General features: G+C 42.9%; 1 protein-coding gene across 7 annotated transcripts in view; it reads right to left on the bottom strand.

Moving 5' to 3' along the window:
* Nucleotides 1-3,614: 3,614 nt before the first annotated feature.
* Nucleotides 3,615-24,910, bottom strand: part of Stox2 (storkhead box 2) — a 243,440-nt gene continuing 222,144 nt past the window's right edge. For 6 of the 7 annotated variants that reach the window (XM_076553343.1, XM_076553347.1, XM_076553344.1 and 3 more), the window contains 2 exons: nucleotides 15,169-17,437; nucleotides 3,615-10,079 (listed from right to left, as the gene is read on the bottom strand). In XM_076553343.1, coding sequence (XP_076409458.1) covers nucleotides 9,884-10,079; nucleotides 15,169-17,437 — 2,465 coding nt within the window. In that variant the 3' untranslated portion in view covers nucleotides 3,615-9,883. Of the gene's footprint in view, nucleotides 10,080-14,967; nucleotides 15,021-15,168; nucleotides 17,438-24,910 lie in introns of all 7 variants that reach the window. The other variant, XM_015998235.3, reaches the window with a different exon arrangement.

The raw sequence follows: 24,910 nt of genomic DNA, 5'->3' as shown, positions 1-24,910 counted from the left end.
AAAAGAAAGGGAAAAAGAAAAAAAGATTTTCTAAGGAGAAAAAAATGATTTTTTTTTTACTCTTGGAAACTTAAAATGCAAATAAGCATAAAAACGCATTTCAGCAATTTTGCAATAAAGATCTTGTTTGCTTATTTGCTAAGAATGTCTGAGTGTATATGCCCAGGCCCGGGACAGGCCCAGTGCGGGCCACCACAGCAGGTGTGCATTCATGAGCACGGTAGCCATGCTGTAGGGTAAGTCAGCAGTCTATGGCTATCTCCCTCCCCCTCCTGCTCTTCTTCTGTTCTTTCTGCCCTCTCTTCTCCGACGTTCTCTAAGCCTTAAAGGGAGTGATACAGATGTCCGGTCGAGGGCTGAGTCACGAAACTAAATCCAAGCAAAACAGTGTGAAAGTGAGAGACCTGAGAAGGGGAGGTTGACAAGGGGTGTGGGGAGGATGGGTGTGTGATCAGAATGCATTGTATGCATGTATGAAATTGCCCAAGAGTACGTTTAATAAAAATAGTTTTAAAGGAATATGTTTGATCTACTGCAATTTCCCATCGGTAATCCACCCACATACCTGTCTATACATACCTGCACATTGCCAGTTATTTATCTGACCCCGAGTGAATGTAGATGAATGAGCCCCATAGAAAAGCTGGCAGTCAAAACGCTCCCAACACAAAGGTGAGCAGAAATAAGATGATGGAATACACTGGTCTGTGGACTTGAGGCTAAGGCAATATGGATAGGAATTATAAAATATAACTAATCCATTGTGGTTAGGAATAATTGAAACCAGGATGAAATTAACATTTAAAAAAGCTACTTTTCTTTTAAATACATTTTTGGGGAGCTGAAGAGAGTGTTTCCTGCTCTTCTAGGAGACCTGAGTTCAGTTTCCATCACCCATGTCAGGCAGCTAAGAATCACCTACAACTGCAGGACCAGGTATGCTGATGTCTTTTTCTGGATATCACAGGTACATGCACACAGGTACACACACACACACACACACACACACACACACACACACACACACATCTTGAAAAACAGTCCTAAGTTTTTTTGTGTGTGTATTTGAATGTTCATATGTATGCATGTAGGTGTGTGCACATGACAACATGTGTATTGAGATCAGAAAGCCATTTTCAGGAGTCCTTCTCTCCTAATGTGTGGGTCTCGGGGATCAAACTCGGGTCATTAGGCTCAGTGGCCAAGGCCATAACCCGCTGAGCCATCTCTAGGCCCAGATCACATTTTAATAGCATGACAATAATCACAAAACTGTCTTTAGGCAGTATAATGAAGTAAAAGGAATCCAAGGTGATCGAAAATAATGTGTGGAATTTTTGCAATAAAGAGAAACAAGGAAAACCGGAAGGGTTGTGACCAAGAAGTCTGATGGAGCCTTGAGGCTAAAGAACCCACCTACATCCTCAATCCTTTTATGAAGCTGAGATTTACCTCGGATACGGGTTGTTCACCCACTTTGGGGGCGGTAGATCCAGCCCCAGATTCCTAGACATGACCAAGAAGGAAACAATATATTTATTTTTGACCCTTGGATCCAAACTAACTTTGTCTTATTTTTTTTCTTACCTATCAGATTGCAGTTCATTTTCACACCTCACAGGACACTCCCAGTGATCCTTTCAAGATGCATCAAAACCACCATCCGGCCTGTCCTGAGTGCATTCGGATACCTTGATTTTTCTTACTATTACTGCTTGGGGCCATGTGCATATATGTTCACCACACACTGTCCCACAGGTTGCAAGATGAGCTGTTTGCTTGACAGGAAAGGTCTGGAGCCAAAAAATGGGACTATCAGTAAATCCAAGTATTCCCATAGTAGGGATAAGATTTTACAGTTAAATAAGTTAGGAAAGTCAGGTGACTGACTCCTTTTTATTATTCAGTTTCTCAATTTCATAGCGGCAAATGGAGTAGGAGGCAATTATATTCCACTTGGATTTTCTTTATGGAGGGGGCAGAGATCTCCCCCGCTCTAAAACACGTAAAAACAAGTTAAAACCATACCATTTCCTTTGGAAAGAAAAGACTTTTATGAACTGTGAGCATTCTCTCAAAGGAGCAAGAAACATACTTTCAATCTTCTTACGAGGTTCCCAGACTTCCTGCAGGCATCCAGATCACTGGATCCTGCTGAAATACACACATGGTGCCCTCTCCTTGACCACAGCAGCTGCCAGTTCTAAAGAACAGGGAACAATGCATTGGCTCATCCCTATCTCATGCCTAAAGACTGGAGTGTCTCTATTGTGGCCGTTTATATAGACAAACTTAAAACATGCTCAATAAAATGATTTGTCCTCCAAAGTCATCACCTTGGGCTCTTCAAATTAATTCAAAAGACAAGATTGTTGTTCAAGACATTTTTGGAAGTCTGCGTTGGGTTCTTGCCTTTACAAGAAAATTGGTCTCCATTGTAGGGGTCTAGTGTTTGGGAGTTAGAGGCTGTTTCTTAGCTTAATCATTCGACAGAATATCATTTTTAGTTTGAGAAGATGGACTTCATTCTCCAGGGGCTTGTCACCAAGGAGGGGACTCAAAAGACTGAAAAGGTATCCTTTCCAGCCCCAGGGAATTGGCTCCAGGACCCCCCACAGGTACTCAAATCCTCAACTGTAACAGAAAATGCTTCAGTGTTTGTGTATAACCTATGTGCATCTAAAGATGACGTACATTAAACCATATCTAGATTACTTACAATACCTACCACAACATAAGTTCTGTGAACGTAGTTATGGTTTATTGTTAATGGGAACTGACAAGGAAGAAGTCTCTGCATGTTTAACACAGATGCAATCTTATTTGTGATGTATGCATATGTGTTCATGTGTGTGCAGATATGCTTGTATATGGAGACCTGAAGTTGGTATGAGGTGTCTGTCTTTGTTCTTTTTTGCCATATTTTTCAAGACAGCCTCTCACTTAACCTGGAGTTCAACAATCTGGCTAGACTATTTATTTGCCAGTAAACTCCAGGGGTCCTGCCTCTGATGCTCCAGTATAGAGGAGCATCATCTATGCACCCAGAGTTTATGTGGGTACTGGAGCTCTAAACTCAGGTCCTTATGTTTGTACAACAGGTACTCTATTGTGTCGTCTCCTCAACCCTAGACACAAATTGAAAAGAAACAGCTCTTTGAATACATGGTTGTTTGAATGCTGTTAGGATTGGAAACCCATGGCTAGATCTTGAAGACCACTGAACATGTGGGCATCCCTGACTTCTAACTACATGGGCAAACGTCCAGTATTTACCTGTGAGACATTTAACTTGTATTTCAAATTTGAAATGAGTGGTTTAAAAAGAGAGAGCCCCCAAATAACCATGTTACTTTATAACTTCATAGAGAATGGAACCACACACAGCTCTAGCCATTGCTCTCTGTTAAACCCACCCCCAAATGTGATCTTCTCAAAATCCACAGGAAAAGAATTTCGATACAGGAACTCCATTTTTGGTTTTCAATTTAAAAACTGTAATAAAGAATGTGCAACAGAACTCTGTTACAAAATCACATTAATCAAAGAGAAAAACTGACCTCATCTAAAGGATTTTTCTCTCAAGTACCAAAAAAAAAAAATCCACTTACACATATAACCAAATGTTATTTAATATCTTAAAAAGTAACACAATCCAAAATGGATATTTCACACAACACTACATAAACAACATGAACACAATATTACCATATGGAGGGACTTTCAAATATAGACTTACAAAAATCCCTGTCCTTTTTTTTCCTTTTAAGTTATTATACTAAGCATGACAAGGAATCATCATTTACAATATGGTACACGGACACGATAAAAACCATGTTACAAATGTGCTGTTAGAAATCAGTAACATTAGGGAAGACGTTTCATGAACTGCAGTTATTTCATATGAAATACTATACAATATAAACAGAACATCCATCTTGGATGACCTTTACAGCAACCAGAGACCAAGTCATTTAAAGGTTTGTTTTTTTTTTTTCAGTGCAAAAACATTTTATTCAAGGCAGTCTTGGCTGCAAAACTCCTTCCTAACATACAGTGATTCCCGCTTGCACTTCTTAGTTCATTGACCCCTAATGTAATTGTCACATTAAGTCACTCAGAGAAAGACACCTGCGGAATCGCGATCCCTTGAAACGTGGATGCCCAGATTGAATTCTTTTGCAGATAGTGGTACTGATGTCCCTGATCTAAGCACTTTGAATCTGTAGCTGTTGATGCTTCCATGAAGGTGACCTTAGGGCAGTTTTACTCCTAACTGGCACACGTGCACAATACTGCACAGTATTCTGTCCTTCCAATGTGGAAACAGTGGTGGTGTAGGTATCTAGGTGGGGGAGGGCAAGGAGGCAGAGAGGGTGACCCTCAGAGGGGAGGAAGAGTGTTCTATGTGATGCATGTCCTGGAGCTGTAGAGGACCGGGATTGGAGGAGAGCTCGGGTCTCAGATTTGATACCTCTTTTAGGCGAGAGCAAGAGAGTGGAGGTACCAAGATCAGCCTTGGGACAGGGAGGTAGGCGGCTGTCCGAGGTCCAGCCAAGCTCTAACCTGCCATTTAGGGCCTTTCTAGAGCCATTGATGCCTCACTTGGACACACCCTTTTCCTGGTTCACCGGAGGGCGCGTTCACAGGCGAAGCTAACAAGGAGCAAAGGCCTCTTACTGTCCGAATACAATCACAAGAAGGCTTAGCTCCCCTCGAGCTTTATCGAAGCTTAAATTCTGCAAGTCATCAACTGTGAAGTCAATGAACAGCAGTAAGGACACAGGAGTGTGTGTCAGAGAAAGCCATCGCGGGGGAGCCCTTCTGCGTTGCTGATGCAAGGCGAGGGAAGGGGGACAGACGCCAATCAGAGAGAAGCCAGTGCCTTTTACAAACACATGAGATCTAATAACGAAATGTCTCATATGTATCATTTATGAAATGCATCCTAGAGAAAATTCCATGGGAAAATATCACTTGTATCATTAATACTATAACACCTTCTTAGAGAGATGCAGTGACAGCTGGTTTGTTTATATTTCTTGGCAAAGCTCAGATAAGAGCAACCCCTTCCCTACTATATTTAACTAACCCGAAGAAAAACAATGCCTCCCATGGCTTTTGCATTCATTTTTCTTGTTTCTAGCTTCCCCAAGCCTTAAACACGGACCCAGGAGTCCCTCGCTCACAGGACATTATTGGATGGCTTTGACAATGGGTGGGATGTTACTGGGTGGGTAAGGAAGATTCAATCACTTCTGCTTGGGTCCACTGTGGTCTGACAGTGCTGGTTGGATCTGGGACTGGCCTGTGGGAATGGAGAAAGCAGGTATCAAAGACCTTCTGTCTCTTAATTTGAGAAACACTTGGAACTGAACCAGCTTCCCAGATCTTAGGAAGCAGGGCTTGATATACTGTAGCAAATGTTACTCAATTGAGCACTGTGAAGAGTGCTTAGAAAGATTTTAAAGTAAAACAAAACAAAACAAAAAACTGTTTCAGCACCTTCCACTGCCTGGAGCAGCCAATGTTCCTGATGATGGGGTTTACAAGAATCACAGAAAACCAATAAGAAACTGTAAACAGGGGTGGATGTCTGGATTGGCCTTGAACGGCAATGGCCTTGGTATGGATTTGCTCATCTCCCACTTCATAAGCAATACCAGCAATGTGTGCTGAGGTGTTGAGATTCCAAACAGCCATAACTCTTTGAATGAAAATGGACAAGGTGTCAAGCTGAACTTGTCTTTATTAGCACACATCAGAAAAATAGCATTGTAGTGATTTCTCATGATGGCCTATCAAACAGATAGAAAATTGGTCATTGAGAGCTGCCACTGTGTTTCTGGGTGATCTTGAATCACTCAGTTTGTTTGCCCCTGTCAAGCATGGGCATTGCACACAGGACCTGCTCTGGAACTGTACGATCTAATGCTTTGGAAGCACTTTGAGATCCCCGGTTGAGCTGCATAACATTACCCGTTGTTGGGTGTTAGTGTAAGCTCAGAATGCTACCCCTTCCAAATGGTAAGACGATCGCTCTGGTTTTGTGAGAATTATGCCTTTCATTCAAGTTACAAACTTGATCTTCAAGTACACTTTGTGGTGACCAGTGGTAAATTCTGGATGGAACTTTACAAAGCTGTGTCAACCTAAAGAAGAAATTATGCTTTCCTATGGACCACCGTTCTTGTCTTGTGGTAGCCACAATAGAACTTAAATGTGCATCTTAACAATATTGATTGAGTTTTGAAAAGGAGACATGTAGGAACAGCTGGTGTTCAAATCACTGCTCCTTCAGATTCCCTTTTGATTTATATTTCCTGAATTGGCTTCTTCAACACCAAAGACACAGGCATTTATTATCTCCTTCCAGCTCTTCTATTTGTCTGCCCTATTGAGTGCACATACGACCCCTTTCACATACTCATTAAGGTCTCCTGAGATGTGCACAATGTATCAAATGGTATACACATTATTTAACAGACATCTCAGAATGCATGGCACAGCTCTTTTAATAAAAAGGAAGTTTGGGCTCCATAGGGTAGCATATGATAAAGGCAGGGAGGCCCAAAGTGCTTCCAGTTGGCAGTCCGAATTTCTCACATGTATTTTGTTACTGAAAAAAAAAAAACCCTAGCAACCCAATCCAATTCTTATAGGAATTAATAATGTCCCAAATGTTTACCAAGTGGCTCTTTGCCAAAAAGGACCTTTCTTTCTTTTCTTTTCTTTCTTTCTTTTTTTTTTTCTTGTAGCAGGAATGGAAGAGTGGGGAAGACAATAATTTTAAAGCGTTCATTCACTTGTAACAAATCAAATGAGCTTTCATGGGGGAGAAAGGAGAGAGAAAGAAGACAAGTTTACAATTGAAAGCCAAAGAATGTTATGAATGAAAATCTGGGGCAGGGAGAAAGTCATGAGTCCAATGGACAAGTCACCGACACACACGGAATGCCATGGCCTACTGCTGAAGCATGTTTTCAACATTGCTTTTCCGAAGAACACACTTGAACACACTGCTGCCATTTCATCAAATTCATGGAGGTAGTTATATGTAAAAATAAAAATTACCATAAAATAATACGCTGTATCCTAATAATACATAGATGTGTGCAAAATGCCGACAGATGTGTTGACCCTTTAGAGTTGAATGCCTTGCAGAGATTCAACCAGATTCAGTTTTGTAAACCTTTCCATTGAGAAACACTAAGACTAGACATGCAGTCACGTAACACAAAGCTGTGGTTCCAGTGGAGAAGAGTACTGGCAAAGTCTGGGTAGGGCCTCAAGGCTGTGGGCATCAGGAGTCTCATCATCTTGATGAGACCATCTTAGACACATTGAACTTGTCATACCTATCATGTGCTCCCCACCACCAATGTCACTCCGTTCAAGAATCCAGATTAGATTCAGACAAGAGTGTTTCTCCACAGACTATCTGTTTATGTGGTATATCATCCTTGAAGTCCATCATTCTGTGCTAATAGCTGCTGGTCTAAGGGAGATTCTTTTGTTTGGTTCTTTCTTAATCATGTACCCCATAGTGATTAGGCAAATAGCGTACACATTTTATTTGAATAAGGTCTTCTGTAAACCTATTTCTTGTGAACTATCAAAAATGCATGTTTCAAAGCTTCTCTTAAACATAATTATGTCCTTTCCTGCTCACACAGCACTAGGTTCCTTCAACGGCTATGTTCAAAGGGTCTATCAGAGACTAATGTATTGTTTTAATGGTCCTATTATTAATGAACTGAGTATGCCAAAAATTTGAGAGCAGGTTTTTAGAAAAAAATTAGACAGACCAGATCCAGGAATCGTATGGTATACAGCTGCTTGAGCAAACAGACTATGAAAATACCAGATATGAGGCTGCTCTTTCTGGACGTAGTTAAGTAATGCGATAATATGTTTTTGAGTAACTGAGGCATGCCTGGGAGGAAATAATGTATAAGATTCAAACCCATTTGGCTTAAGTATTTCAATGATGTAGCAGCACACTGAGAACTGTGCTTAAGTGTCACTACAAGAAGCACACAAAAGTCATTTACTATAGGAAAGTTGAGGAGCCCGGTTGGACCCAATGTAACTTCCAAAGAGGCGAAATGTGAGAGCATACACATTTCCAGCCACATCATATGACTGTGCTTCCTGGAATGCATTCCTAGTGATTAACCCTAACACAGAAAAAGAAAATCCCTCGCAAATTTATGCTCATCACTGAAATCTTGGGTGAAAATATTTTATATTGATTTTAAGTTATTTATGAATTCACTTATGATCCATGACTCCAAAAAGCATCTGACACTAAACTGAATATAACTTCATGTCAGACTGTATACTGGGATCAGAGGTAACCTTTGTGCAGATAGTTTTCCAGGGCCTACAGATGTAGGAATCCTATGGTATACATCTTCGTCTGCATATTCTTCTTTTGAAATGTGTCTTTCCTGTCTGACTGAAGTGTGTTGGATAGTGGTCCCCCCTGCTGTGGAGCCTTTTGATACTGAGTGTGACTTTGCAAACCAAAGTAGAGTGTGAAGAAATCATTTTAAAAGACGCTGAGTGAGTGACCACCCAATCCACCTAAAACACGCCTCCCAAAATTGTTACAAAGTATCTGTAAACATTACTCTGGCATAGTTCATGTATGCATAATTGTCATTCTGATAAATTTTAGGGGAGTACAAATTAAGGATATACCATGCCAGCAGAATGAGGACACTCTGCTGTTTATTATATGGGCCCATGTACATTTCTAATCAAAAATTACTTTAAAGGTTTTCTCTATAGATATCTTCCCAGGAATAAAAGGCCTGACCTTCAACTCTCCCTAAATTTGCTCTTTCCTACAACCACTAAAAATTATCTCCCACAGCCTAATTTAGGCATTCTATTTAAAACTACATAAAATAGATTTATGTCCCTTCCATTAGAAAGAATAACACCCTCAGGCCACATTCTTCATTTGTATCATAAAGAACATTTTGCTTCCAAACAAACTAATCACTGCATCTATTATAGTAAGATAGCTCGACCTAAGTGTCACAGGGAGGGAGTATCTTTCTTCAATATCCGATTCATCCCTCCCCAAAGTCCACACAACCTTCTCCATCACTCAGTGCTGTGCCCCAGCGAGACCGGATTTCCCTTCCTTTGTCCACTTCAAAGGCCAATATTCCTGTTTGTGATTACGGAAGGCTAAACAACTCAAGACAAGCATGGAGTGCACCGGAAAACAGAATCCTGAAAACAAACACTCTAAGGACTCCCATCGGAACCCCCTCTGACACACTCCCATAGGCTCCTGCACGAGCGTCATGAAGACTCACAGTGGAAAATGACTGGTTTTGAAAGGGCTCACACACAAAAGGCTGGGGTCCCTTCTGCTCAGTTTGGCATTGACTTCTCTCACGATGGACACCCTTACCTTTACATTTTGTTGTGACTTGGCTTTTTTTTTTGGGGGGGGGAGCATTGTCAAGGATTCGTTCCCTGGCCCCATTCCCCCTAGGCTGGGAGCAACGCACATCTGTGGCATTTCAAAATGGAATTGGCAACTGCATGACATTGAAAAATGCATGTTCCACTTACAGTGTTTAGACTTGCCTATGTGTGCTCAGATATAGTTAGTGAAGCAGAAGTATACATATCTCCCCTACTGCTATTCGGTTGCTACAGAGCCGTAAATGTGAAAAGCAATACTCTGAAATAAAGATTTTTGTTTTTGTTTTTGCCCTAGCCTACTTTAGCGGCACAGCTCAAGTGACCCCCAAGCTGTGCTGGAGATGTTTGTCTTTGCAGAGATGTAAACATCAGTCCCAATGGTCGTAAACGTTGCTGTATCAAACGAGACAGAAGGTCCGAGGCAGGAGGACAATCATACACTAGTAACAGAAGCTTGCAAGCAGTTGGAAGGTTTCTGTAATTTCTCAGCTTCGTTGGTCGGGGGATCCGTACTGGCACGGAAGTTGAAGTTTGGACCAGCTCCGCCGTGGGCCGGACTCAAAGCGGGATTCTGACGGCGGTTGCTTTCAACAATGCTTGATGTGTTGGAAGCCAGGCTCTCCCGAGTGCTAAAAGAGGAAAAAAGGTTGGTTTTGGTTTTGCTTTGAACATAAACAATTATATATTGAGCCCAGGAGGAAGAGCAAATGACGGAGCTAACGGATTTCCTCTGCTGGCTCACGAGGTTGTATCGTACGCATCTCCACGGATAATCTGCATGGGCTCTTCCAGCCCGGGCTCTGGGAAGCACATGAGACATGAACTGCAGCTTGCCCAGTCAAGGGTTTCTGACTACCCAATGTATGGTTTCCCCTCCTCTTCCCTTTCCAGAAAATGGCTTCAAAGTGTAATGTGACAGGTGACCATCACACTGGCTTTAACAATGAGTACTCATACCTGTGTGATGGTTTCTCCAAAGGTCGAGAATTCACAGACATCATGGTTCTCGAATAAACTCCAGAACTGTACTGAAAGATTCCATTCTTTCTGTTGCTTTTGATTAGATGTTAATGGGGCGGTGGATGGACATCAAACATGCCACTAGCTGACTTCGCCACACGAATGGGAATGAAATTATTTGTAAATACTTTATACCTCTGTCTCTATTTGAACACTTCAGTTAAAACACAATATATGGTCAGATAAAGAAGACCGCCCCTCCCCCACTTATCTGTGAAGCTGCAATTCATTCCTGTCTCCCCGTGGTGGAAATATTTTCATTTCTTAAGGATGAGGTGACTTTAAAACTTCATTACTTCTGTTTACGTTTTCCAAGTCGGAAAGACTTGAATCTATTTCACCGCTAAAGGAGATTTTTAAAACATCCGTGTTTGAAAAGTGCAGGACAGCAGTAGAAATAAGATCCCTCAGCAGAGCGAGAGGGAGGGAAAAGGCTCCATATTCCAAGTCCCCAAAGTGGCTCTCAGAAATCGACCCACTTACACAGAGCAGAGAAACCAGAATCATTCTCAGAACACCTACCCCACTGGGTAGATTCAAAGTTCAGTTGGTCTCGATACCGAGCCTAAGCCAAACCTAGCTATCACATCGACAACCACGGCCAAGACGCCATCTCCTCCCTTAGCAGCCAATTCCAACAGGGTACTTAACTCTGCTCCCTAAGCGGCTCGAGTCTTCATCATCAGGAAGCCAAGAATTAAAGGTTTAAAAGGCAGTATATTCATTGACTATCAAACAAACAAACAAACAAACAAGCAACAATAACAAAACCCCAGTCCTCTTTCTGATTATAGAGGATTAATGCACTTAAAGCGGTAAGCCAGGTTTTCCCACCAAGCTTCTGGTTAGATGGGCACATCTAAAGAACACTCCAAAATGCCACTAAGGATAGAAAACACCCGACTTACCTACTTACCTGCTTGACCTCTTTCTCCAGAAAACCCATCAGTTTTCCAGAGCCATCACTGAGGTGTGGGGTCATTGGAGGATGAAGGGCAAAGAACATGATGAATCCCAAAGATTGTATGGCACATTCCATTCATTGCACTTCCAATCATGGCAGTAACTTTTAAAAAATGATGTGTATGTGTGTGTGTGGGGGGGGTCTATGTGTGCAAACGTCAGAGGACAATTTGTGGGAGAGTCATTTCTGGTCTTCCCTAGTACGATCCTGAGGATCAACCTGAGATGTCAGGGTTGGTGGTAAGTGTCTTATACACTGAGCTATCTGGCACAGGATAATAACTTTTAACAGCAGCTAACTTCCTCATGAATATGGTGGAGAGAATTGTGCTGTGATTTACCTACTTACAGAGTGACTGTGAAAAAGAAATAAACACTGATGTATCGGCACATTAAAGAGTTAGGACAACGCTATTTCTGCTACACACCTATTGTAGACTCAGTTGAATAACTACTGTAGATCAGCTTGGGAATCTAACTATCACCAATGACATTTTTCTATGGGAAAATGAATTGTAAGGCCCAAAGAATCTATTTTTAAAATAGCTGTTGAGGAATCAGCTTAACAGTTATTGAGTGCCTGCTGCATTCCAGATAGTGTACTTGGAACTAGAAACATAAAGCACTCTAACATGACCCATTAGTTAAGAGATGTCTTTGGAATACACCTTTGGCCTCCTTTGAGCTAGCTATGTCTAATGCATTCATAGGGATAAATATGCACAGTATTCCAGTTTCTGCAAAGAATATATTTCATTCCGGTTGTAATCATGAGCAGAGTTTCTGACAGTCATACGGGGGGATCAGGATATACTAATAACAGAGATGGCTTTTTAGGAGTAAAATACTTCTCATATTTAATTTTGAAAAGAAAGCAAATGGAACACAGCCTTTGAAATGAGTGACTTAGGCAGGAGTAGCGGTGGCGCACACCTTTAATCCCAGCACTCAGGAGACAGAGGCGGGAGGATCTCTGTGAGTTCGAGGCCAGCCTGGTCTACATAATGAGTCAGAACTATGTAGAGAGACCATGTCTCAAAAACAGTGGGGAGGGGAGCTATTTAGGACTTCCTAGGTGGAGAGATTCACTAAGTGCTTCTGCTCTCCATCTTCTTTCCAGTACGTAGCTTCTTTCCAGAGGAGCACAGGCCCAGGGCAGCACATAGTCTCTCTCAAAGTTGTGTACATGTTTGCTCAGCCAGTTTGGGGTCTTACATTGGAAACAGTGACCTTTTCACTTCAACACTTTTCAGTTTCAATATGACTTCTCACAGCACAGTTCAAGTTTCTATGCTTTGTGGGTTTTTTTTTTTTTTAAATATTCTTTAGTTCCAACAAATGGGACTGAAAACATGGCTAAACAAGATGTCCAGGTAAGCACTAAAACCTTCAAATGTAGAGAAAAATCTTTTGTCTGGGCAGAATCATAATTGCTTAATGAACTGTTTTAAGGGAAGGTTCCCATAAACACCCTACTTAAAATTCGCACTCCTCATAGCAATGGAACATCTGCATGATAGTGTTAGTTCACTGGAATACCACTCAAGTTGAAAACTCTGGAAGTCCGATATTCTCTTTCGTTCTCTTTCCTCACAGAAAGGCAGCTTGGGGAACCTACTAAAGTATATAGAAAGCAAGTCTGTCACCACGCCTCTAACCAAAGGATCTTTATCAAACAGTAAAATTGGGAATTCTTGAATGGGTTTCCTGCCTAAAAATTTTGGGAGATCTACATGTTTCTGAAAGGGAGATTCAATCAAATATTAATAGACAGACCTATGGCCGGTGGGAAAAGGCTCTCTCTCTTTAGAATGAACATTTGCTGCTGCATTGACAAGGCATTTAACTTTTAAGTACCTTATTTAAAAATGAAAATAAACTTCTAGAAGTAACTCTACTTATAAATTCTATGTTACACAGCCCAAGTTTCAAGGTAACATATTCTTTGGAGATAGTGGTTCAGCTATCTCATGGATACTTCTTTTTACCCCTATGCAAACAAAAGTTTTCAATATTACGTAGGACTTCGGGTTAGAACCCACTCACTCCCAACATCTCCTTGACAACAGTCTTGGGAGCTTCACCATTTACTGCTGAAGTCCAGGTGCTGAGGGGGGCAATGGGAAGGGCTTGAAAGTGTAATAAGAAAAGCATTAGGCAGAGGAGTCTACGTGATAAGAAATAATGAGCATAAAATACAAGCAAGGAAACCATCTTTTCTATAAGCAATGGCTTTGAACTTTTACCACAGACCTCCAGTTATCTGGTTCTTATTGCTAGGATTTCCAAGAGTATAGAAAAGGAAAAAGTATAGAACAGGAAAATAAATAGATAAGGACAGAGAAATAATTGGAAAATAAAACCTGATTTGGGAGGGAAAAATTTTAGCAAAATAGTTTCTTTAAAAAGACCAGGGCCACTGCTCTCTGGGGTTTCTTGAACATCCTTAATGCCCGCAGAGAGATCCAGGCTCCTAGATTCCCATGCACTTTGCCAGAGTACCAACTCTGATAGATGTCTGTTAGACATTAGAACTTCCATTTATGTTTTAACTTGGAAAAAAGGGTTACATAATCAAAACAGCTACAATAATAAGTCAAGAGCTGGTCCTTTAAGAAATAGTAAATGCCTAACTATGGAATAAAATTTGTTATAATCCCCAAGTCTGACTTTGGAATGATGCATCCCCAAGTTACCCAGAAATAGGGTGAAATGATTGCAATGGAATTAACTATAACTCTTAATACATAAATGAAGATCTGAAGTCCCTACGAGGGTACTTATTGTGACTGTAAATACTATGAGATCTTGGGAATCAGAGACAACAAGGAATGTACATCTCAGGATCATTTCTGCATCTTAGAATCACCAATCTGGAGTAGAATTTAGAAGCAAGATTTAGGTTCCAAGTTGCTGTTTAAGGAGAAGAAAGAGTTATGGAGAAAAACAGGAAGTGTGGCGTCCCTGGGTTTGTGCTTGTCACCCCTAAACAACCTTGGTGCGTTGGAGAGGACCATCAGGGTTTATACACTCTGAACTGTCAACACTGCTGAACTATCAAGGCTACAAAATGACAATGTCCAAACAGACACCGTCAATTCGACAGCTGGGAAAATGAAAGTGTGGGCAACGGTTTTGCTCTCACAGAGTACAGGCACCCCTAACTTTTGTGAAGGGAGCAAGCCTCCATGTCTCCATCCACACACAGGTGGAAGAGGAGGGACATCTGCGCCAGTAGAACAGACCACACACAGCATGGGGTTTACAGTGGTATCAAGCTTTTAGATCCTTTGGAAAGACTGTAAAGCCCACTACTATATTCTCACTAGAGGGGCCATTATCCTGGTACCAATTACTGCCCGCCCCTTTAATCCCACTGACCATATTCATTGTACTCAGAAAGTTACTTTTTTTTTTAAGGACTTAAAAAAATTCCTTTCTCCTGGTTGGCAATACAAATGAGAAGAAAACACTGGGAGTGTTGGTCTTAATCAGGCTAGACTGAGGCAAGGCTTAGGGAAGGAACCAACCCACCAGTCCAGATTGGTGATCTCTAACAGCTGCAGAAACATTTTTTTTTTCAATTCCTGAAAGAGAAGTTAGAAACAGCCTGTTAACAACACAAGTCACACAACTCACAACCCTCATTCACAATCTGAGACTGAAGTCGGCTATCTGCATAAAGCCCCGGGCCCTGGCGGGTGTATGCGTATACTGAGGGACGTCTCTCCCTACCGTGGGGAGTTGAATCCACTGTCCACTGTGATGCTGCTGCTGTCCATACTGTCCAGGCGGGCTGAATGGGTGGCTCTCTGGTTGCTGCTGCTATCAGTTTCTTTTGGGGTGAGGAGGGTGAGGTTCTTCTCAAACTTCCTCTGCAAGTCCCTCTCCTTCTCTCTCTCAAGAAGCCACTGCATGGTGCCCACATCATCTCTGTTTTTCTCCTCCTCTGTGTTTTTGTTGGCCCCTTCCTCGGAGTCATCATCATCAGAGACATTGTAATAGTCAAAAGAGGCCTCCTGGTTCCCTCCAGTCTCCTGTTGGCGCTGGGACGTAGGCATGGCTTGGGCCACAGACGTCCCAAGGGAAGGTTCCAGTTTGTCGCATCGGCCTGGCAGTGTGTCGACAGGTGACTTCGGGTGAGATTTGAGGAGGGACAAGCTGGATTTGTGGTAGCTGTTTACAGACAAGGTGCTGTGCAGGGGTTTGAACAGTGTGTCCTTGCTGAATATTTCTTTCCTTTTGTCCAGGCTGCTGGGTTCTGCGCTGTGATGTTGGACCAGGCGGCCATTGGCCATCCCCTCTGCCACACCACCAGAGGTAGCAGGGCCCCCACCTGGCCCTTTTGGTGACTCCTCCTTGTGCCCAACAGGCTCCCTGGAAGAATGAGGGGTTTGCCTCTCAGATGGAGACAGCTTTTTTACCCCCTCCACCAGGGTCAACGTGTCATGGTCCTCTTTATTCTTCCCCAAAGGAGACGGTGCTGTGAGCACAGTCTCACTGGAGGTGTTGCACTGGAAATAGTCATCCACAGCTGTTTTTGCCGGGCAGGGGTTGAGTTCCCCGTAGGATGGCATACTCTCGGGGGTTTTGCCTGGCTCCAAAAGGCTACATGTACTGGGAGGCTCCTTGGGGCCACCAACTATTTCTGGAATGCACACCTCTTTATAGCTGACAGGAGAAATGTGAGCCCTTTGATGACCAATAGTCGGCGCAGGCCTTAAAGTACTGTCGTCAATGTAGGATTGGCTGGGGGTCTGGTCATCCTGGCTGCATCCTTCGGCCAGGTCTTCCGGAGTCCCGAGAGAAGACGCGCCCAGAGGGCCTTTGGAGTTATCCATCGACCTGGATCTCTCCTTGGCCTTGTTGGATCTCTCGTTCCTGGACCTCCGGTCCTGGGTATGGCTGTGGCTTCGGTGCACTTTGGAGTGGGAGCTTCCCCTGGACGGTTCGGGAAAGGGCATCTCCGTTCTCCTTTTGGCCAGTTCGCCCGACACATCCCATTCTGGCGTCATGGGGAAATGGGACTCGATCACGTTTGTGTTGCTGTGCATGATGAAGTTGTCTCCTTTGTGTTCGATGATAAAGCAGCCCTCCCTGGGGGCCCTGGTTAGAGGGTCGCAGAATTCATACTCCCTCTCCCCTGGGATATCCAGATGCGAGCCATCGGAAGGATCTCCTTTCGACACTCGAGTCTTGCTGTGGGACCGAGACTTCCCGTGGGACTTGCGGTGAGTCCGGCTCTTTTTACTCCTTCCGCTGTGGTGGGCCGAGGACCCGGCTTTGCTCCGGTGAGCCTTCTCTTCTTCAAGTTTCTTCATCAGTGCCGTGTGCCTCATGACGTTCTCCACTGTCAAGTCCGGGTTGATGCGCCGTATGATCTCCATCTCCACCTCCCGGGGGATGGTGGTCGGCGTGTCCTCGTCCCGGAGGGGCCACTCCTCGGGAGGAAACTGGGCAGAGAAATTGGCCAGCTGTTTGGTCTTGTCTTTCTTAAAGCTCAGCCGGAATAACTTGAGGCCGAATTTTTTGGACTGCTTCTCACCGTCTTTCGGTTTTGAGAGCGTTTCTGTCTTGTAAGAGAAATTGAGAGTGCTTTTGCTTTTTTCAGTGGGCGGCACCTGGCAGAGCGGCGGCGGAGGGCAGTAGGGGTCCTTGCAGTCCTTGGCGGCTTTCCTCTGCAGAGTGGAGACGTGCATGCTGTGCACGTCTTCTCGGCAGCAGTGGCAAGAGTCGCAGTGCTTTCTGGGTAATGTCCTTTCCCTGACACAGCCTGAGGCAGAGGGCGTTATGGTCCCGGGTTGTGGAGAGGTACACTGAGACCTGTCAGGTACCCTCTCATCCAAGTGGTACCACTTACTGTTAGTTCTTATGAGGGAAGGAGTGATGAAGTAAGTCTGTGGGGTCACAATGAAATAGCCATCTGGAGTCGGGTAGATTTTCCTCTCCCGGACCAGTGTGTTTAGGGTATGCCTTAGAATTTCTTGGCTTGGGGTTGGAACACCTAAGAGAGAAACAGAGATGTTTGTGAGAGAAGACGGGACAAGCTGTGCACCCCTGATTTTCAGAGTCCTATTAACATTGCCAGATTTGAAGTGTCACCCCATGGCATGCAAGCTGGCTTCAGGGGTGTTTGTTATGCGTAGCGTGGATCCCAGTTTCCTCCGATGACTCCTATGCAGGTTTCCACCTAGAGAGTGAAAAGGTGTTAAAACAGGGTTAGGACTGGACATGGAGGAGGGCGTTGGGACTCTTGGCCCAGCATGTGTGAGACCTTGTTTGGGTTCCATGCCTTACACCACATCAGAAAAGTTGCTGCCAGAGAGAGATGGAAGTCACACAGAGTTAGATCGTTACTGCGACAGAGCCTTTCTTGAACACCGAAAGAGAGACTATTTGGTAAAGGACAGGAAGATGAAAAGTTTCCTATGGAACTTAAATTTATGACACAAATTCATGGAAAATAAGTTTTTCAATAAGATCACCAGAGAAGTGAGGTTAACACACCTACCTCAGTATCAGAGAATACTACACACATATGTGTGTGTGTATATAATTACTTTATTATTACTTTATTACTCATTTTTTAAAGACTGTTTATTTAAAGTTAATTTTTATACATTTTATAAAGGGGTAACTAGATTGGACTAGTCCTTTTTTAAACTTCTTTTTACGTTGAGGTTATAATATAATTACATCATCCTCCCTGTCCTTTCTGCCCCCCAAGCCCTTCTTGTAGACCACGCTTTGCTCTTTTTCAAGTTCATGGCTTCTGTTTTCATTAATAGTTGTTATATGAATGTATGTAGATGCGTCTGCACACACTTCATATAAGCTACTCGGTTTGTATAATGTTGCTCACACGTGTGTTTTCAGGGCTGGCATTTGGTCTTGGGTAAACAGTCGGGTGCTCTTCCCTGGAAGACACAATCTCTCCCATTCTTGGCATTCCTTAGTGACCTGTAGCTGCACCCACAAAGTCTCACCCCTATGACCGCCTCAACATGAGTTGAACAAGGACAACGACAACAGACATTTCATGTCTTGGGGAGCCCCCATTTGTCAGTGCCAGGCACATCAAGGGTGGTGATGTTTACAGAATGGATCCGAATGGTATCATTCAGAAACAGGCCCGATCAAATCAATATAAATACTGCCAATACTCGACCCACAAAAATGGCATTTCCACATGTCACGGTCAAAGCAGTACAATGTGGAGAATGAAAGCTTGGAATCCAAGGCCAGACTGTTGGATTGGGAGACCCACTCTATCTTTGATAATGGAGTTATTGGTTGAATTGTTCATTCTTTGCCCACCTCATTCCCTACTGTAGATTAGATCTAGAATGTTCCCTAAAACTCATGTGTTAAAAGCTTGGCCCTTGGCTTATTGCTATTGGGAGTTGGTGGTACTTTTAGTAGGTGAAATTTAATGGGGGGCGGTCTTAGGTCAATGGAGCCCTTGAAGGGGGCTTCCTCTCTCTTTTGCTCCTGGGCTGAGATCTTACCACAGAAAGTAAACTCACCATAGACCTAAAAGTCATGGACCCATCTAACTACAGGCTGAAACCTTTACAACTATGAACCTAAATAAATATTTTCTTTTTACAAGTTTTAATTATAATAAGAAGTTAATGCCTCCTCACCAAATTCACACCTTAAAATGCTCACTCCCCCAGTTGTCCCCTCCCCTCCAACTGACCTTTGTTTGGAGCTAGGGTCTTTGCAGGAATAGCCAAGTTAAAATGGGGTCATTAGAGTGGGTCATAATCCATTAGGAGTAATGTCCTTCTGAAAAGAGGAAAATGACAGAGAGAGGCATGGACAGAAGATAATGTGAAGACACAGGTCAAAGATGGCCATCCACAAGTCAAGGAGAGATGCTTGGGACAGGGTCTTTCCTCACAGCCTTCAGAAGGGAACAGGCAGCCCTGCCGGCATATTGACTTAGGATTTCCGGTTTCCGGAACTGGACACGACTACACGTTTGCTGATATCCCTGGACTGTTGCCACACTCTCAGTCAGTGGTATCATTACGACAGCTGGCAACGTAACCTCTGAGGCATCTAGTTTCATAGAGCTGATGGGAGTGTACACGAGTTTGGTGCCTGCACAAGAGTGTGTGCCAGAGAGCAAGTACTCAACAAACACTAGCCATTGGAAGTCTCAACCTTGGGTTGGGAGCTACGGAAGCCCAGACTACCTTCAAGTGAACTAGAACAGCTGGGTGAGCCCAGAAGTCTGTGTGTCCTTGATCCTGCCAAACAATGAAAGTGGGGTCTAACACATTAGAGCTAGAGGTATTCTTGGGGCGGGGGGAGGAAGCTTGTGAGTAGCATACAGCATGCACATCTTTGGAGGACATGCTTAGCAAGGTGCTGAGGCTCCCACACAGCATATGACTAAATGCAGTTAATTTTTTTAGTTGCATACTTTCATTTAATGCTCCACTTTTGATGAATGTACCCTGATTTTTTTTTTAAACGAATGATTTGAAGACTGGTATGAGAAAGTTTGTTTTTAAATTCTGTGCTATTTGTACGAAATAGAAACTCGTTTTAATGGAATTCGTGATATTACTCCAAACCATGCAATTCTTGGGTGCCATCATCAAAGAAAAAATAGCTACACATGAGGTAAGCAACTTGAAAGAGTTTTTTTTTTTTTTTTTTTTTTTTTTTTTTTTTATATCCTACTAAGAACCAGAGGCTACTGTCAAACAGCAGAAAACTCCATTCAGATTAAGACTCCCAAGATGAGCACACATGGCCACACTGGGCTCACGGATGACGAAGTTGTGAGCATAATGCTCAAATAACAAACCTATATATCTTATATGGTAAATTCCATTTGTAAAACTCCACAGCTAGCAGGGAGTCATGGCTCGTGCCTGTAACCTCAGAACTCATCAGGAGGATTGAGATGAGTTCGGGGCCAGCCTGGGCTACACAGTAGTTTCTGATCAGGCTGGACTATATAAAGAAATCCTTTCTAAAATGAAAAAAAAAAAAAAACCTTATGATTGATTAATTCACCTTGACTGTTACTTAAGGAGGGTAAGTTATACTTCTTTTTATTTTCTCTTAAGTGTGTGTATGTGTGTGTGTGTGTGTGTGTGTGTGTGTGTGTGTACACCAAATGTGTGTGGGTACCTGCACAGGGCTTGGATCCTCTGGGACTAGAGTATCAGGTGATGTGAGCAGCCCAACTTGTGTGCTGAGGACCTAACTTGGGTCTTTGAGAAGAGCAATGAGCATGCTCAACCGCCAAGCCACCCCTCTGGCCCATGAATTGTATTAAGAGTAATCATTACTGCTGGTCTTGGAAAACTCATAGATTTATATAGAACCATGACCATAACACAATATATGCTAATTACCATTAAGAAAAATGTCTCTAGCTCTTCCCAAATGAAGGAACAAGAAAGAATCTGTGCTCTGCATACCTGTGATTCTCAGTTACACCTGACAAACAGCATTTACTTTGAAAACAGAAACCACAAGCATGTTTCCTCTTGCCATCCAAACTATTTTCACATGTCTACCTTGGCTTTTCTGGTTCAACTAAAAGCTGTACATATTGATATTTAGGCTACCATTAAGTCCTAATATAGTAACTGATATTTCTAACCATCTATCTAACCCCGAGGCTTACCAGACACTTGGAGGGTTAACCTGACAAAGTGACGATCACTTGCATACTTCACCATGTCCAGATTCTACACCAGTAGTTCATCGTGAATCAGGATTTGCCAAGAACAAAGCTAAGCTCCGTATTCTAATCGAGCCAAAACTCGACCTCTCCCTTTTCCATGCTGTTACATCTTCCAAAGCAAAGTCAGGAATTTAAAGATATGTCATGACTACATGGTGCTTCTTGGAGCCACAATTGCTTTAACCCTTCAAATCTGATTAATTCTCAGAATAGAGAGCACACATATGTGTGTTTTATGCTAAGCAGTTTGGATTAAGGGCACTTTTATTTTGCGATGGGACCTGTGTACATTGTTCAGACTAGTCTGGAACTGGTGGGCTCAAGCAATCTTTATCCATTACCTTCATTAGTACCTGGGACTACAGGCACACGATTTTATGCCCAGCATTAGACTGAAAGGTTTAATGGGCTTCTATATATATATATATATGTTTTATTTATGAAGAACACTGAATGGGTAGTCAGATAGAGAACACAGATCTGCAGCTAATACAGAAGCCAGCTCCAACTCTACATGCAGTCCCACAGTCCTCTATGTCCCTGAAGTCTGAAGTGAGCTGGTCTTCCTTGCAGAAAGATCCACTCTAACATGGATTAACTCAGTGTAACTGAGCACTCATCCTGGATGAATGGGTGAGCAGTTCTTTGGAAGTATGAAAAACAAGCATTATTTTAAGATCTTTAAAAATATTCTTAGGCTGAGGGTGTGGTTCTGTGGTAAGAGACTGCATGCACAAGGCCCTGGATTCAGTCCCCGGCAGGGCCATGTCTCTCACACCACACCACACACACACACACACACACACACACACACACACACACATGCACACACACCACACACACCATACACAGCCCATACCATACACATACATACAGCCCATCACATTCAGAGTCCACAAAGCACACACACACAGTTCACCCACACAGCCCACACTACATACACACACACACACCACAGCCCACCACACAGTCTACAAGACACCTACACACACCACAGCTCATCACACACACAGAGTCTACAAGATACACACACACACACACACACACACACACACACAGTTCACACGCACACATACACACACACACTGCTGCAGGCACACATGCACATGCAATTCTGTGATGGAAAATGGTACATAGAATTTGTTGAGCTGACTTTCAAAGTTCAACTTATATTAAAAAGATTCATGCTATCATTTGTTTCAGGGTACATTTTTACTAGAAGACTTTATTCTTTGGAATGTAGATGTTCAAAATCGTAAGAGGTCACATCTGAAATTATCCTTTTTATTTATAAAACACACATCAAATATAAGAATTCAAATATTTTAATAATATTTTGTTAGACTTCAAAATCTCTTTTTCAAATAGTAAAGTACAAAAGGAAGTGAGTAGTCTTACCTTTAGATGGAAGAAGGTATTAAAAAAACCGTCCGGTACTGTCATTGAAAATGGACTTTTCAAGGAGAAGTGAAACAATTTTAAATTCTCAATGACGTTTTGTTATGATATAGCTGATGGAAAGCAACAAATAAAGAGAGGAGGAGAAAGGAAAGAAGGAAGGGAAGGCAAGGAAATCTCCTTTTTATGAAATACTAGTTAAACGTTTGCAGCTACTGAGTCAGGCATAATGGTGTGCATCTGTAGAGGCAGGATGGTCCAAGAAAGTTCACGGCCAGGGTGGTTTACCCAGTGAGACTGTGTCTCAAAAAAACAAAAGCAAAACTAAAGGGGGAAAAGAAAAGGAGCTGTTACTAAAGAAGAATTTAAATAATTATTTTCATACCCTGAACCAGGAGCTGCCCATGTTTTTCTGTGAAGAACCAGTTAGTAAATACTGTAGGCTCTGTGAGTCATGTGACCTACATGGCACCTCCTCCAACTCTGCCATGAAGTCCAAGGAGCCAACGCTAATACAGAGACGTCAGGAACGGCTGTGCTCCAATAAAACTTTATTCGCAAAGACAGGTGCTCCTAGGCCTGTAGGGCATGCTTTGTAAAGCCCCACCCTTGTGGAAAGTCTGCACAGTGGTTTTGCAGATTTCTGGGTCTGACCAATTGTCATCAGCACCACACAGATGGAAAAGCTTCGTTAGTGCCTCTTTTCCATAGAAGCTGGCAAAAGTGTCAGCGATTCATTCTTCTACAAGATCTTGTAACTTGGTGATACTGTTTGTTGCTCAGCATCGATTAGCATTTTACAATTGCATACCAGCTCTGCATTCTTTCTTATTTTATCGTTATGGGAGGCACAGAACCAATCCTGAGAAAGTCATGTGGCTTCTCGTGTATAACTAACAATACAAAGACTTTAAAAGCAGCTGGACTGATGGATGTCTGAAGCAGTGGCCTAGGTATATTTCAGGGAGAAGGGCTGTCCTGTACCGAAGAGTGGTGTTTACCTAGATCATTGCCCCCTCTTACCTGGGGATTTGTGTCTCTTGCTACCAGTGGGACAGTGTGCCTGGCAGCTAGAAAGGGGGACCAAACAGCGAGGAATGCTCGGGGACAATAAATGTTATTACATTTAGGATAATTTATAGGATGCAAGTGTAGGTTGATTCTAGTCTTTGAATAGCATATAGAATATAAAAACACTGAAATTGAAAAGGAGAGGGAGAGCATGGTGGTGCACACCTTTAATCCCAGCACTCGGAAGGCAGAGGCAGGTGGATCTCTGTGAGTTTGAGGCCAGCCTGGTCCATATGAGTTCCAGGACAGCCAGGTCTACACAGAAAAAACAAACAAACAAACAAAAAAAAAAAAACCCTGTCTTGAAAAACTAAAAACAAAAAGAACCATAACCGAACAGGAAATGTAAGAAGAAAAAAGAAAAGAAAAGAAAAAGGGGGGCGGGAGGAGGGCAAAGCACTGGGAAGGAAATGCATAGTTTCTTTGAGGCCAAAGGAAATGTATGGAGACAGAGGATGGTAGGTCATGTTAATAATCTTCATAGAGTTGGTTGGTTCTTCTATCCTTTCCTTGTGTGTGTGTGTGTGTGTATGTGTGTGTGTGTGTGTGTGTGTGTGTGTGTGTGTGAGAGAGAGAGAGAGAGAGAGAGAGAGAGAGAGAGAGAGAGAGAGAGAGAGAGAGAGAGAGAGAGAGAGAGAGAGAGAGATGCGTGCACACGTGTGCATTCACACACACTTTCTACCTTGGTCTCAGGCCCAGTCAAGACTGCTTCATCAACACACTATTAGGGGATAAGATATGACCAAAGGGTCAAGGATTTTTTTTTCCCAAAGACATGCAGTCTAGGCAGAACAGGGCCACCTTTCTAAGGCCCAGCCTACTCCTGGGGCACCCTCAGACACAGGACCTACGTAAATGCTTATTGTTGCATATCTCTGTCTGTCTGGTTGCTTATCACCCAGTATTTTTGCAGCAAAAGCTGATTCCGCCAACAGCTTAGATGACTAAAGTCTCTTTGAAAGCTGAATGAACATCAAGTGATCACGTGTTTATTTTTAATGCGATTTCTATTGCAGTCTAGAAAGGCGCACAGTATTCAGCAAGCAGCAAACCGGCAGCCCAGTAAGGTGCACACTGCCCATCTATTCATACATGTTAAAATGAGCACGCATAGAACCGTGCCTGTACCTAAGGAAATTTAGAGATTTCATGGCAAACAGGATTTTGAAATTCTCTTGTAACATTAGACTTGGCCTCCAGGCAGGGGGCACCACACCGGATGGGAATAATGAGGTACCTCCCTTGTAATGGAGCATGCATGTGTAGTATATACCACTCCAAACAACTCGGTCC

Source organism: Peromyscus maniculatus, chromosome 17 (assembly GCF_049852395.1).
Source record: "Peromyscus maniculatus bairdii isolate BWxNUB_F1_BW_parent chromosome 17, HU_Pman_BW_mat_3.1, whole genome shotgun sequence".
NCBI lineage: Eukaryota > Metazoa > Chordata > Mammalia > Rodentia > Cricetidae > Peromyscus > Peromyscus maniculatus.
This window is presented reverse-complemented; position numbering and strand designations above follow the sequence as displayed.